This window comes from Heteronotia binoei, chromosome 16, assembly GCF_032191835.1.
Source record: "Heteronotia binoei isolate CCM8104 ecotype False Entrance Well chromosome 16, APGP_CSIRO_Hbin_v1, whole genome shotgun sequence".
Lineage (NCBI taxonomy): Eukaryota > Metazoa > Chordata > Lepidosauria > Squamata > Gekkonidae > Heteronotia > Heteronotia binoei.
In genome coordinates, this window is record NC_083238.1 from 677,429 (window position 1) to 692,409 (window position 14,981).

General features: G+C 45.4%; 1 protein-coding gene across 1 annotated transcript in view; it reads left to right on the top strand.

The window, feature by feature from the left end:
• The window catches only part of MGAT5 (alpha-1,6-mannosylglycoprotein 6-beta-N-acetylglucosaminyltransferase), a 480,616-nt gene that overhangs the window by 366,800 nt on the left and 98,835 nt on the right, over positions 1 to 14,981 (top strand). Inside the window, exon 13 of the mRNA XM_060256988.1 lies at positions 10,758 to 10,904. Coding sequence (XP_060112971.1) covers positions 10,758 to 10,904 — 147 coding nt within the window. The remainder of the gene's footprint in view (positions 1 to 10,757; positions 10,905 to 14,981) is intronic.

Below are 14,981 nucleotides of genomic sequence, written 5' to 3' on the forward strand. Positions count from 1 at the left end.
GACATAAAAGTATATTCGCCTGGATGATCGCCATAGAATGCCCCATTTAGGATATGGAACTCTCTTCTGCCTGCTAATTTAGCTAAACATAGGCCGGCAAAGTTTGCCTTACAATCTTTAAAATCTCTTGTGAAGGGAAGTCCATTCTGGCCTTGTTCCTGCTCATTTAGTAGGGAATTAAATTTATTTGCTAAGAAGGCATCATTCATTCCCATACGGGCATTGAAATCCCCTGCCAGTAAGATTTGAGCTTCCGGGTGTTCCAGGGAAAGATTTATTATGAATTGGTCTAGTGACGCCCAGTTTTCTTCTATAGATGTCTGTTTTGTTAGAGGTGGGAGGTATACATTTATAATAATCAGGATTCCCCTATCCCATCTCACCAATATAGCCATAGCTAAATGGGACAGCGAGGGTTTCAACACGCATTGAACCTTAAGGGCATTGGAAATAAAAATGCCCAAGCCTCCCCTTAACCTCCCTGGACCTTTTCCTGGAACTGCTGGTAAACTATAGGAGGAATAACCGTCCAGCAAAAGAGTTTCTGCCATCCACGTTTCCTGCAATAAAATAATATCAAAGTCTCTCTGGAAAAAAGGAACCTCTATGTACGAATGAAGACATCTTAGCCATCCCGCCACGTTCCATGACAAAATTTCAACAGGTTTGTTGGTGATCCCCATGTCTTGCGTTGAGGACAGTCATTTGCATTTTCCTCCATCAGGTGCATGGGGGACATCCCTTATTTCGCATATTTCAGGGTCATCAGCTGCCACAATCAGGTTGGAATTATGCTTTCCTTTGTTAATTATTACAGTTGGTTCTAATGGGAAATGATGGGCCTCCTCTGCAGAATGGGTCCCTTCACCTTCACTCTTCCTCAGCTCACAGGCATTAGTACTTCCCTCTATTTCCATCTCCCTACAATCAGTAGAACCTCTGAGACAACAGGTCCGGATCTGTCGGGAACTGATAGAAGACCCCCTTCGACTGCTGGAGCAGGATCGAGAACCAGCTCTGACGGGGCCACCAAGGAGTCACCAGGATGCAACGTGGCTTCTCCTGCACTAACTTGTGGACTACCCTTGTCAGCAGAGGCAAGGGTGGGAACATGTAAAGGAACCAGCCCCCCCACTGAAGTAGGAGTCCGTCTCCCATCGAGGCTGGATCCGCACCTCCCCTGGCACAAAACAAGGGACACTTCTTGTTCTCCGCTGTGGCAAAGACATCTAGCTGTGGGTAACCCCAACGCTGGAACACCGGCTCCAGGAACCGCCATTGCAGTTCCCATTCGTGTGGGAAAGCTCCACCCCTGCTGAGGGAGTCCGCCTGTATGTTGAGGACTGCCGGCAGATGTGTGGCCTTCACAAAAATGTCCCACTGGAGGCACTCCGTCCAGAGATCCATCGCCAGCGAGCACAGCCTGCGAGACACTGTCCCTCCCTGTCTGTTTATATAGCACAGGGCCGTGGTATTGTCCGTAAGCAGTGCCACAGTCCTCCCCGCTAACAGTGGACGGAAAGAGCGAAGGGCAAAGTGAACCGCCAGCAGTTCTAGGTAATTTATGTGGCACCGACTCAGTTTCGGTGGCCATTGACCTCCCACACATAGATCCTCCAGGTGCGCTCCCCACCCCCACAGGGAAGCATCGGTAGCGATAGTCACAGTGGGGGTTGGAAGATGGAAGGGAGCCCCTTGGCAGATGTTGCTCTCCGATCCCCACCATTGCAGTGATTGGAGAGTCCCAGGTGGGATGGTGAACCTCTTTCGAGGTGAGTCCATGAGGGGGCGAAAATGGCGCAAGAACCATAGCTGTAGTCCCCTCATTCGTAATCTTGCGAAACGTAGCACGCTTGTCGTCGCAGCCATCAGCCCCAGCATCCGCTGGAGCTGCTGGGCCGTGCCCCACTGCCGCCTTTGAAGTAGCTGTACCAGACTGATGATGTCCTTTGCTCTCTGCAAAGGAAGGAATGCTCGGTGCTGATCTGTGTCCAACAGAGCCCCTATGAATTGAACTGTTCTTGAAGGAGCAAGATGGGACTTCTCCAGGTTGACCTGCAACCCCAGGGTATCGAGAAGACGCAGAGTGATGGCAATGTGCGTTGTTAAACTGTCCTTCGACTTCGCCACAAGAAGCCAGTCGTCGATGTATGGGAAGACAACGACTCCCTGAAGACGAAGATGGGCAGCCACCACACTCATCAGCTTCGTGAACACCCGAGGAGCGGTAGACAGTCCAAACGGCAGGGCCCTGAACTGGAAGTGCCGAGCACCCACTGCAAACCTTAGGAAACACCTGAACGCAGGGTGAATGCTGACATGAAAGTAGGCATCCTTGAGGTCCAGGGTCGCCATCCAGTCTCCCTGATTGATGAGAGGCAGGATAGTTTGCAGGGTAGCCATTCTGAACTTGTGGTACAGAATGAATTTGTTCAGACTCCGAAGGTCCATGATAGGCCTCAAGCCCCCATCCCGTTTGGGGACCAGGAAGTAGCAGGAGTAGAAGCCTCCTGTCCTGGCCTCCGGCGGAACTACCTCTATGGCTTGTTTCTGTAGGAGGTTGTTCACCTCCGCCAGCAGAGGTGGGGAAGGGGGAGTGGTAACTACCACGGACTGGTCTGGGGTCTGAACAAACTCTATTTTGTAGCCCTCTTTTACGATGGAGAGCGCCCACCTGTCTGTGGAGATCAACTCCCAGGCAGGCAGGAAGGGGCGTAGGCGGATGGAAGAGCCAACAGTGGGAGCGATGACGCGTGCTTGTAGGAAGTCAAACCCCCTGCTTCTGGGGACGAGCCCCCTTAGACTTGTTGGAGGGCTGGGCCCCGTAACGGTTCCTGCCGTTACCAGAGTAGGAGGGTCGTTCAGGTTGTGCAGGCCGGGGACGCCATTGCTCAGGGGAAACCCTTTGGTAGGGTTTCTTGGTCCAGGGCTTAGGCCACTGCTTGGATCTAGAAGTTTTGGGGGTGGATTGGACGCCCAAGTTCTTGGAGGTCTTGACGCTCTTATCGAACTCTTGCAGTGCCGTGTCGGTTGTGGTGCTGAAGAGCCCGTCACCCTCAAAAGGCAGATCCTCGATAAAGGTTTTTGTGTCTTGGTGGAGTGCCGTAGACCGAAGCCAGGAGTGACGCCTAATGCAGACTGCAGAGGTGATCTGTTTGGCTGAGGCTTCCACCATGTGTTTCGCTGCAGCCAGTTGTTGTCTGGCCACAGCGAGACCTTCTTTCTGCAGCTTGGTTGCAGCGGCCTTTTTGTCCTCACTTAGAGAAGAGAGGAACGGGGCAAGTTGTTCCAACACGGCATACTGATATCTAGCCATGCAGGCTGCATAGTTAGATATTTTTATGCCGAGCGCCCCAGCTGAGTAGACCTTGCGGCCCATTCCGTCGATCTTCCTCCCTTCTTTGTCCGGTGGAGAGGAGTGAACCTTCCTGGCCTTCGAGGAGGAGGAGACTACCACCGAGTTAGGGCGTGGATGGGTGAATAGAAATTCAGCCCCTGTCTCCTGGACCCTGTACATGTGGTCCAGCCTTTTGGATGACACCGGCGTTGAAGAGGGTTTGCTCCAAGGTTCCTTGACCACTTGAAGGATCACCTTGATAACCGGTAGAGCGACCGCAGTGGACGTGTTCTTCTGCATTATATCGAACACGTTGTCGTCCACTACGGGTTCTGGCTGGGTCACGGGTAGTCGGAGGGTGGCAGCGATGCGTTTCACGAGGTCCCCATAAGACTTTAGATCCTCCGAGGGTGAAATCGGGAGATCCTCAGCCGTCTGGGAGACCGGTGAAGGCTCTAAGTCCTGGACTTCGCCGTCCGACTCCGATGAAGAGTCTTGATGGGCGGAATGCTCTGACAGGATCGGGGTTGACTCTTGCGGTGGCAGCTGGACCGGCAGTGGTCTACGTGGAGTTTCAACCGGAACCAACTGTCGATCAGGGGGGACCGAAGCCGACGCCTTCCTGGATCGGTGCGAGACCCTCGACATGGAGGAGTATTCCGATGCTCGGTCCCAGTCCTGGTAGTCCTCCGGGTACCAATGACAGGAGGCGTACCGAGAGTAGGGCGGTTGCCACCTGCGTTGCTCCCATGGTGGTATCGGGAAGCGTTGAGGCGCATGAAACGGCTCCGGTTCACGTCTGTCCCGGGGTCTGAATGGGACCGACGGGACTATCGGTGCCGACGGTTCCACCTCCGAGGCCGATTCGCTAGCCAACCGTCGACGGGACCCAGAAGATGACGAGCGTTGGGTCAGGTCGATCTCCTGCTCCTGCTCCGATGCCGACAGACGCTGCTGACTCACAGGGCTTCGGCGTGGAGAGGCCAAGATCTTCTTCAACTGTTTAGGGATCGCCGACACCAGTGTATCGACCGATGGGGAAGGAGTGCGGGGTCGCTTCCGCTTCTCCTTTGATTTCGTCTTCTTAGGAGCTCGGGTCCCCGAGTCCTCTCGGCGCTTCTTAGCGGGCGTATCCACGGATCCCTCGCGGGAACATTTTGTGGAGCCACGCTCTTCCGGCGGATCGGTCAAAGTCAGTATCGGAGCAGCATCGGCCGATGCAAGCTCCTGCGCCGGGGCGTCGGTCGATTTCGGTACCGATGACTCCCATCGGTCTACGAGGGCGAAGCGCCGATTCGGTGAGCGCCGCCGATAAACGAGCCGCCCGATTTTTTCTTGTCTGCTTCGAGAAGCGGAGACAATGCGGACAGGATTCAACTCGGTGCGCTTCTCCCAGGCACAACAGGCACAGGGAATGGCCGTCCGGAGGGGCGATCTTCTTCCCACAAGCACGGCAGCGCTTGAAAAAACCCCAGCGACTTTCCATAGAAAGAAGCCTCAGGAAAAAAACTACTCAGAAAGATCTGAGAGAAAACGGGGGAAAGCGGGAGCGAAGCACCCCAAGGGGCCAAACAAACGAAAACCGCTTTTTTTTTTTTTTTTACTAATACTAACTATACTATACTATACTATTAATTTAACTAACTAACTAACAACTATAAACGGGCTAACGAGAAAAAGGCAAAGCCAAGGATTCTCACCGACCGGAGAAACGGAAAGGAAAACCTCTCAGCGCAGCGGTCAGAAAGGAACTGGCGGGATCCCCGCGCTGGCGCCGGTGAGCATGCGCACTGGGACGCCTGCGCATGCCCATTGGCGCCGAGCGCGGAAAAATCTCGGGCTTTTTAGATACCGATTCGGGGATCGGCGCAAGCGCACTATCCCATGAGTGTGAGGCACAGAGACCACGAAGAAGATCAGTAAGAGATAATAACAACTGTAGAAATATGCAGAGGAAATACAAGTACAGTAGATTAGTAACCCTTTCATGACAAACCCTTGACATAATCAATAGGATGAAACATCTGATAAGTCATATTATAGGACTAGAATTATAGCTCCCTTTAGAAACAAAGTCTATTATGCAGTGAGAGCAGTGTAATACATAAAGCAAATAGGTAACGCATACTATACACAGTTCTTAATATAGCTGCTGTATAATGTGTGGGTTTTGGATCAAACAAAGCTTGAACTCTGTCTAGAAGCTAAAATGACCAAACTGAGAGTATCATACTTTGGTCACAGTATGAGAAGGCAAGATTCACTGGAAAAGACAAAAGCTAAGGACAGCAGGAAAAGAGGAAAACCCAACATGATGTATACATGTCCTGTATTGTGATCACCTTAGCCAAGTCTGTAATGTCATTACTTCTAAGGTAGACTTAGTTGAAAAGATAGCAGTTATTTAATGTGAGTGAAGAACTGTTGGTGCGACATTTATTATTAAGTGGTAACAGAAACTGTGTGCTGTCAAGACATACAGGAACAGCCTCTCTTCCCCAAGGAGTGTTTCTTAAATAAATCAGTGACAGAAAAGAAAAAAAAATGTTCAGAGGGTTCTGAAGGAAACAGTGGAATGTGCTTATCTACAGAACAGAACCATTCCCTCTAATTAATTAAAACCTGGCCACTACTGAATTGTTTGTGATATTTTATATTCTTTAATTAATGGTTCAGCTATGTTTGTCTAAACTAACTGAAATATATAGTTTAATGGCTTACCATAGTTTCTCAACTTTTTTGTTATTGACTTGGATAGCAGTGCAGAGACGGATCTTATTGTCCTTCATAGATACTGGATTTCTGAAAGCTACTTAAAATTTTTGAGAGAGGAGTTGAAAATATAATTTGGTAGACCCATTAGTTCTGAATAGACTTGGCAGGAGCATTTTCTTTTGCAGTCTGCAGTTTGTTCATAGTCATTCTTTGCATCTTAACAAAGGAAATGCCCTGTCACAATGTGGCCTTATTGCTCTTTTGGAAAGATACATTCTTTTTTTAATTAAACTTAAAAAAAATAATATACAACAAGTGCAGTCAAATATTCACAAAATCTTAACCCTTTAGATTCTCGTCTCCCCCAGACAAAAACCTATCATAACACATCTATACCATTATCCTAGGACAGGCAAAGTTCAGGAAGTAGATACAATATGATCAACATAAAAAGCTGCAAAATAAGCTCCTTACATAGAGAATACATACTGAAACGTTCAAAAAAGGCTTAGCTTATAGAATGCATGGAATGCACAGAGTGAACTAACTTCCCAGAAAAGGAGGGTGAAGGGGTAAGGGGGAAAACAAACAAACAAAAATATACACAATAAAGATGAAATGTTGTAAAGGAATGTCACTGCTTTTAGAAAAATATCTCTGTTCTCTGTGATATATTTGTTGTTTCTACATCCAAGGGTGTTCTCTCTCTCTCTCTCAGCCTATTTCACTATTTTCCAATTAGAATCTTCCACATGGACAATTCTGTAACGGTTTTGTGCCAGAAGTTACTGGGACTACAAGCACCTTCATACAAATGTGGCATTGATTATTTCAGGATGCCCAGATCAAAGTTTACATTCAGCAACCCATGTTCTAATTAGGGAGGCTTCAGGTGATATTTCCCCCTCCTAACATGATGCCTGAATTGCCAGAGGACTCCAGCGAGCTTCTGTTCTCTCTGTACTTCAAATAACTTGGTTTAGCTATTTGTTGCATAATATCAGTGAACACCATGTCAAGTTATAGGATGTAGAAAAAAAGGAGAAATGTGAGTGGCTTTTGTGGAGTGATGTAGCACAAGATTGAAGTCATACTTCCTCTTCCCCCTCTTACTGATAATATGCAAAAAATGCTGATAGAAGCAACTGTTTGGTCTCCTTTCCCCTTACATATAATAACAGTTGTGCTGTTGTGGGGGCATTAATTGCATTTTCCTGCAAACTTTGCTGCCATCTGCTGTTTGTAAGCAGAAATCTTTTGCTGTTGGAGGAATTTCACTTGCCATAACCAGGAAATGAAGTGGGTCAGAGAAGGGGAGAGAGGAGATACCCTTGGAGTTAACCTCTAGTACCACCTGACCTATATGAGACAGCTTACACCTTGAGACTTCTGTAAAACACACAACGTTCATGTTTGACTTTAAGAGCTCAGTAGATTAGTAAGTAGAGCTGAAATACACAAGGAAGAACTTTTAAATTTTTATATATGTGCATTTTATTGCAGTCTTATTAGTTTTAATTATTTGAATGATGTGTTTTTATTATGCATGTTAGCTGTTTGGTGGCCCTGATGAGGGCAGAAAGGTAGAGTAATCCTGTAAACTAATTAATTAATCAAGGCATGATGCTGGTAACTCCACAAGGATAGTGGAGTCTCTTTCTAGCCATGGTCCTCATGATGCCCCAGTTACTTAGAGTTCGTCCTGAGTGTACTTAGGATTGTAAATTATTTTTAGTGGATCTGAGTCAGGAATATTGGAAGTATTTGACAGGCAATTATGCTTCTTTTAGCAAAATGGAAGAAAATGTTCCTTCTCCTTTTCCTCTTGAACTGTATCTTTTGGTTGTATCTTTTGGGGGAGGGACGGTGGCTCAGTGGTAGAGCATCTGCTTGGTAAGCAGAAGGTCCCAGGTTCAATCCCTGGCATCTCAAAAAAAAGGTCCAGGCAAATAGCTGTGAAAAACCTCAGCTTGAGACCCTGTAGAGCGGCTGCCAGTCTGAGTAGACAATACTGACTTTGATGGACCAAGGGTCTGATTCAATATAAGGCAGCTTCATATGTCCATATGCCCAACCACAGTTGCTACATCTACCTTCTACCATCTTCAACAGATCAGGCAATTGGTACCCTGCCTCTCCCCCCAGGACTTAGCCATGATGACATGTAATGGTCATGCCCAGGCTTAAGTACTGCAACTTGCTCTGTGTGGAACCGATCTGAAAACTCCAGGTAGTGCAAAATGTGTCAGTACACCTGCTGACTACATTGCCTGGGCAGGCTTGCATTTGGTAGGTGCTATGCCAATTGCGCTGGCTACCAGTCAAGTTCCAGATCTGTTTCAAGGTGCTGGTATTGACCTTTAAGCTCTGCACGGCCTGGGACTGACATATCTGAGACTGCCTCTTCCCATATGTGCCTCAAAGAGCCTTACACATGGTTAACCAACATCTGCTGGCTGTCCCCAGTCCATAAGATGTCCACTTAGCCTCAACCAGGACCAGAGCATTTTCTGCCCTGGCCCCAACCTGATGGAACTTGCTCCTGCTTGAGATCAGGGCTCTGCCAGAACTTCTACCATTCTGCAGAGGCTGTAAAATGGAACTGTTCCGCCAGGCCTTTGACTGAGGCAGTGGGCATCCAATCAAGTTGGCCTCTCGTACTGCAGTTCTTCTTCCTATCTGGCCTAGTTTTAAGAAGATCTTTTATGGCCCAGCGGCTGTCAGACGGTGGAGTTTCAAAGTAAACGGACTTCCATTTGTTGCAAAAGTTAAGATGTTTATTTGATATCTCAAAGTTCTGAACGGGAAGTTATTGGAGCTGATAGCATTTAGTGAAAGACACACAGTTTTAAGCCCTAACATCAAAGAGTTTCTAAACAATACTACATTCTCACTTCTAGGCTACAAGTAACACTTTCCCTTCTTCTTATCGCTTGTGGTTCCTCTTCTCACGGAGGAGCCCTGCTGGCTCTCCTTGAGGCCTGCTATCTTCGAAGAGCTATTGCTTTTGTTAGTACTATGCAAAGGAATTCACAGCTGGAGTTAGTAACATCTCTAGAGCCGTTTGATATGCAAGGTCTTTGTCCCATGGTTAGTAGCTAGTGCTCAAAATGGAGTTAGTTATGTCAAGAGCCAGATTACAAGTTACAGCATAGCTTCATACTTAGCATGATATCATAGTAATACTCTCCAATGTCTGACAGAGGCTTCAGCTTGAGTTCATCATATTTTAATTGATGGCTCTGTTTTAATTTATGTTTTAACTTCTAATTTATTGAATTACTGTATTTAATCTATTATATATTGCTTGATGTAATCTGCCCTGAGCTCACTTGCAGGGAGGGCTGAATAAAAATCAAAACAAATAAAAGAAAATGCTCCCCTTGCTTCTTTTAATTTCCTTTCACATCATACTTATCCTAAGTGGAAGTTAAGAGTGTTTTACAAAACTTATTTCACAATGGTTTCTATTCACTTGAACCCATTACAGCAAGGTTGTGAAGGCAACTTTATAAGATATCCTATGGCACTGTCACTGCAGGGTGATGGTGCAAAAACCAACAACCTGAATGTGATTGTAGTGCTGAGCAGAGTATCTGTATGATAGGCCCTTTTCAGTTTGGAAGCCAAATGGCCAAGTTGGCTCGGTGAGTCCTTGTTTCACAGTAAAATGCCTCACAAAAGCTTCTACTTCCTGCTGTCTATTTTGCTCTACCCACGTCATAACTGGCACCGCAGTCCATAATTTCTACTATAATGAGAAAACATGGCAGTCTTGTATGCATGAATAATTGAGATTCTGTGCCCCCATGTCTGCCTGCCCCACTTAACTGAAATAAACTGAATAGTAATGTAGACGTGTGCTGCATGAACTGGGCCTGGCCTGCTTAACGTCCTTTGCTTAGCAATATAGACAACCAGGTGTTGTGTGGTCACTGAAATTTCAGGCTGCAATCTGGAAATTTCAGATTCAAATCCCCATCTCACTGGATGACTTTGAATCAGTCACATAATCTCAGCCTTACCCAACTCACAGGATTGTTTTGAGCATAACATGGGAAAATGAGAACCATATGGGAAAATGAGAACCTCCTTTTAGAGGCAGGGTGGGATAATAACTCACTAGTTTGGTAAATAAGAGTTTTTTGAGGTAAATGTGAGACAACTAAGGACAAGTAATTTCTTATTTTTTCTTGTATTTATAAGAGTATATAACAGTACCAAGTCCATAGCCCCTTTCATCTATTTCCAGGAAAGTCATTTAATGGAAACAGTTAATAAGACCTACTCAACAGCTCAGGGTTCTGCCTGCCAGCATCCACCGCTATAAATTTGGACAAGCTTCCTTGATTGCTGTGGTGTGTTTTCAAAGGGACAATCTTTTGGTGCCATGCTGTATGACAAGGTCAAAACCAGGGCAGAGATAGATTAACAATGACATTGGGAGACAGTTTGTATGGGAAGGTGCGGGGGGTGGGGGGAGGAAAAACTGGATTTAATGCAGCGGCCTGGCATTCTTATTTACTTGCTTATTTCTAATGAGTCCACATTAATTATACAAGGTTTTTTTAAAAAAAATAATCTTTGAGAATTATATTAATTCTGTTTATAAATGCATATGTTTTTAAAAGTTCTTTTAGGCTGACTTCCACATTGCTGTTCTCTACAGAAAATCAGTAAAGATAAGAATGCTTATGTTTTGCAGCTTTTTGTTGGTCTTGGTTTTCCATATGAGGGACCTGCTCCCCTAGAGGCCATTGCAAATGGATGTGCTTTTCTGAATCCAAAATTCAGTCCTCCCAAAAGCAGCAAAAACACAGATTTCTTTAGAGGCAAACCAACCCTCCGGGAGGTAAGTCATTAATTCTGGCATTTATTATTCCTGTTATTAGAATTGTGTGCATATTTTTGTTGTATTTCCTGCATATTCATTATGTGAACAACAACAATAAGATCATTGAGGTCTCTGTGCCTCTCCAAAGTGGAGCAGCAAATCGATCTGACGCAGCACTCATCACAATCATAGTCCTCCAGTGCCAACAGTTCTCAAAGCAACCTCTTGTCAGCTCCAAATGAGGCCACAAGCACACACAACATCATGGATGCCACACCGTGCCCTTGGGATTGTTGGGAACTTCTCTGGGTAAAGCTTGAGGGGATGTCTTTGGATAAGAGGTTATTGTTTCTTATCAAAAGACTCCACACCTCCATATCCTGTCAAGTCCGGTGTTCTTCGTCGGGGAGACTCTCCCCCAAGATCCACATAAGGAAAGGAGTTAAGCAGGGGTGCATTTTTGCCCCCCATTTGTTTAATCTTTTTAAAAATGATCTTGCTCTCCTCTTCTTTAGTTGATGGCCACAGCCCTAGACTTGGTTCTGCTCACATTCCCTTGTTATTATATGCGGATGATACAGTTCTCTTGTCTACCTCTCATGATGGATTAAAACACTTACTGAACCGTTATCACGAATATTGTGTGACTAACAGACTGGAGCTAAACTATGAAAAATCAAAGGTACTGGCCTTTCCTTTCCCCCGAAAATCATATAAGTGGAGTATTAGTGGTAACAAACTTGAACAGGTTAAGCACTTCAAATACCTGGGCGTATATTTTCAATCCAACACTACTTGGACCCACCATCACAGAATGGCTATTAATGTAGCTAAAGTTAGTGCTGCAGCAATATCTGGCTTTTATTTCTCTGACAGAGGTAATCATTATGTGCCATTAGCACTTAAGGCCTTTAATGCAAAAACTTGAGCACAATTATTATACGGGATACTTATCTGGATTGATGCAGTTGACATTTCAATTGAACGTGTCCACTCTACCTTTTCGCGAAAGATCATGGGGGTACCTATGTGTGTTCCTTATGCCATTTTATGTTTGGAGCTCAGTCAGAATTTGTTGGCTACTAAGGCATGGGTTCACACTATTAAATTCTGGTTACGACTCCACTTCAACTCTGATCCACTTAGTTTTCTGTACCAGCTACTTTCTGAATCTGATCATTCTAGCTGGCTATCTTACACTGAAGCTAAAATAAGCTCCCTGAATCTATTTTTAGAATCCTTATCCTTGCTTTCTGAGTCCGAGGCTTTTTTAGAAATAAAATCTAGTCTACAGAGCTACAAACCCTTTATAGTTCTGCTAACAGAACCTGTTCTCCTCTAAACTTAGGGATTGTTCCAAATGCAAATATTCCAGCTGTGTACCACTACCAACTTCTAGCTCTAAATTTGCGCAGAGCCTTTTCCTTGGCCAGATTCAATGCCCTTCCATCAGCCATTTTATTTGGCAGATTCCAAGGAACTCCCTATTCAAGTAGGTGCTGTCCCTGATCCCCTCATCTGCTGAAGTATGCTTAGAGGGCACATGAAAGCTTACATTCTCAATAAAACTTGGTTGGTCTTAAAGGTGCAACTTGACTCCTGCTTTGTTCCCTGTAAGATTAATTGTGTTGAGACTGTTGCCCATGTTCTTCTCCAATGTCCTCTCTATTTGGCGCTGGGATCTTTTATACCCCATATTGGCCCAAATTTTAGAGGCCTCTGATGATTTTAAGGTGCTTTTCTTGCTTGATACTTCTGATCTGGGAAAAAAACCAGAATTAGTAGCAAAGTTTTTTTATAAAGCCATGGTTACTCGTCCTGATATTGTCAAGTCGGCAGATTCACTAACGAGTCGTGGAGGGGAGGCGGCAGCTCTCCTGATGTCCAAGACGTGCCAAGGGGCCTCAGGCTCCCCTTCCTCGTTGGGAAGCTCCCCATCTTCCGGAATCTTTTCGGCCATCTGGTTACAAAGTTGCCAGGATGGTTGAGCTTTGGATCAGGAGTCTTTTCAAAATGTCAAGTCGGCAGATTCAATAACGAGTCGTTGTTGATACAAAGGAACTACTTTATTGATACTGATACTTGAGGCCTGAGCCAAGCATTGAAAAGACTAAAGAACATACTGTGTGGATACATGGCATATAAGGGATACTTCAAAGGAATTCCTAAGGGGGGGGATTATGCAGGGAACATTCACACATTGATGTTATCAATTCGTTCTCAGGCTTGCATGGCCTTGATCGTAGTGGGCTCCTGTCTCCCTTCCGTGAGCCAGGCCTGAGAAGGCACAGATAAGACTTTCACATATTTCCATTTCAAAGCAAATCTACCCTCTATAGGAAAGGAGGGGGTAGGGAGAGTATGAGCTAGTAGCATTTGGTTGTACTTTGGTTCTACCCAGAATGCTCTTTGACTGAGCCAGAGTTATAGACAGACTTGACATACTGCACCCCTTAAGCCGCCTCCACCGCCCCACTGGAATGGTTTTGATGGAACCTCTTGATTAGATCTGGTGCTGAGATATTCTCCTCAGCCACCCATTCATTTTTGCTGGCTGGGAAATTTTTCCATTTAACTAGGTAGTACAAGATCCCTCTTTTGACTCTAGAGTCCAGGATTTCTTGGACCTCGTGGTGACTCTGGTTTCCAATTAACACAGCCTGGGGGGCTGGTGCTCGAGGATGCCAGACCAAAGCCCCGGGGTCTCGACGAAGAAGGCTGCAATGAAATATAGGGTGTATTTTACTAAGTGCCTTTGGCAGCTCCAGTTCCACTGTCACCTGGTTTATGATCCTCTTGATTTTAAAGGGCCCTAGAAACTTATAAGCCAGTTTCCTAGAAGGCTGACTGAGTGGCAGATTCTTAGTAGACACAAATACTGAGTCTCCCACCTTGAAATCCCACGCGGGAGCATGGGACTTGTCACATTGCTTCTTATACGTTTCCTTAGCTGCCTCTAGGTTCTCTTGGATGGTTTTCTAGCTCCCGCTCGGTCCCTGCCACCATTGTTCAAAGGCGGTGGGATCCGATGAGGGTTCCCCTCCTGGCAATAAGGGCATTGATTTTCCCTCGTACCCATACACCGTGGAGAAGGGGAAGGCCTTGGTGGAACTGTGCACACTATTATTGTAACCATATTCAGCGAACGGGAGCAGGTCGACCCAGTCAGACTGTTGGTGGTTAATAAAACAGTGAATGAATGAATGAACTTTATTACAGTCATAGACCAATATAAAAACTATAACACATCATATAAAACCCTCCTAAAATACCTAAGATAGTATAAAATACCCTCCTAAAAAAACATAAAATACAATAAAATACATAAACATTTCCCCACCTATACAATCCAAGATAACTAAAATATAATTGAACCAATTTTAAAATTCAAGTCAGTTCCAATTTATATAAATCCTTTAAATCAGAGTATATAAAAACATTTATAAACTAAAATTCCAAGAGATCATACAAGACATGCAGTTTCTTGTTTCTTAGTATGGAACTTCACAAGATAATGGCAAAATTTGGCTATCTGTCTAGAGATAGTTGGACTTGCATCCACCAAAAGTTTCTCCAAACATGCCTCGTCCGCGTCTGCCATTGGTTTAACTACAAACGGGGAAACAAACCTATCCCTCTGTACCTGGTGGAAAGGGCATCGAAAAAACATATGAGTCATCGACTCCACCTCTCCCATAGTACAAGGACAGCGTCGGTCTTCATACGGGACTTTTCTATATTTCCCTTCTAGCACCTTTGAGGGCATGGCTGCGCATCGAGCCAACGTAAAGGCTCTTCTGTGGGCTGGTACCTCCAAATAAAAAAAGTACTTGGCCGTCCTCATAACATATTTGGTCTCAGTAGCTGCTAAAAAAGAGGGGGCCTGTTCTAGATCCCTTTGTCTCTCTATATCGCAGATTCTTTGTTTGATAATACTTTTTGCTTTGGCATAGCTCTGCGCCAAGAGGTTTTCAAGTGAGAATCCTATACTTTCTAAGTTGCTTCTGACCAACTGCAGCCACCTTGGCCTATAGGGGTCTTGAGTTATTAAAGGGAAGAAGCCTTTTTTGTTTTTATGGATCCTTAGCCATTGAC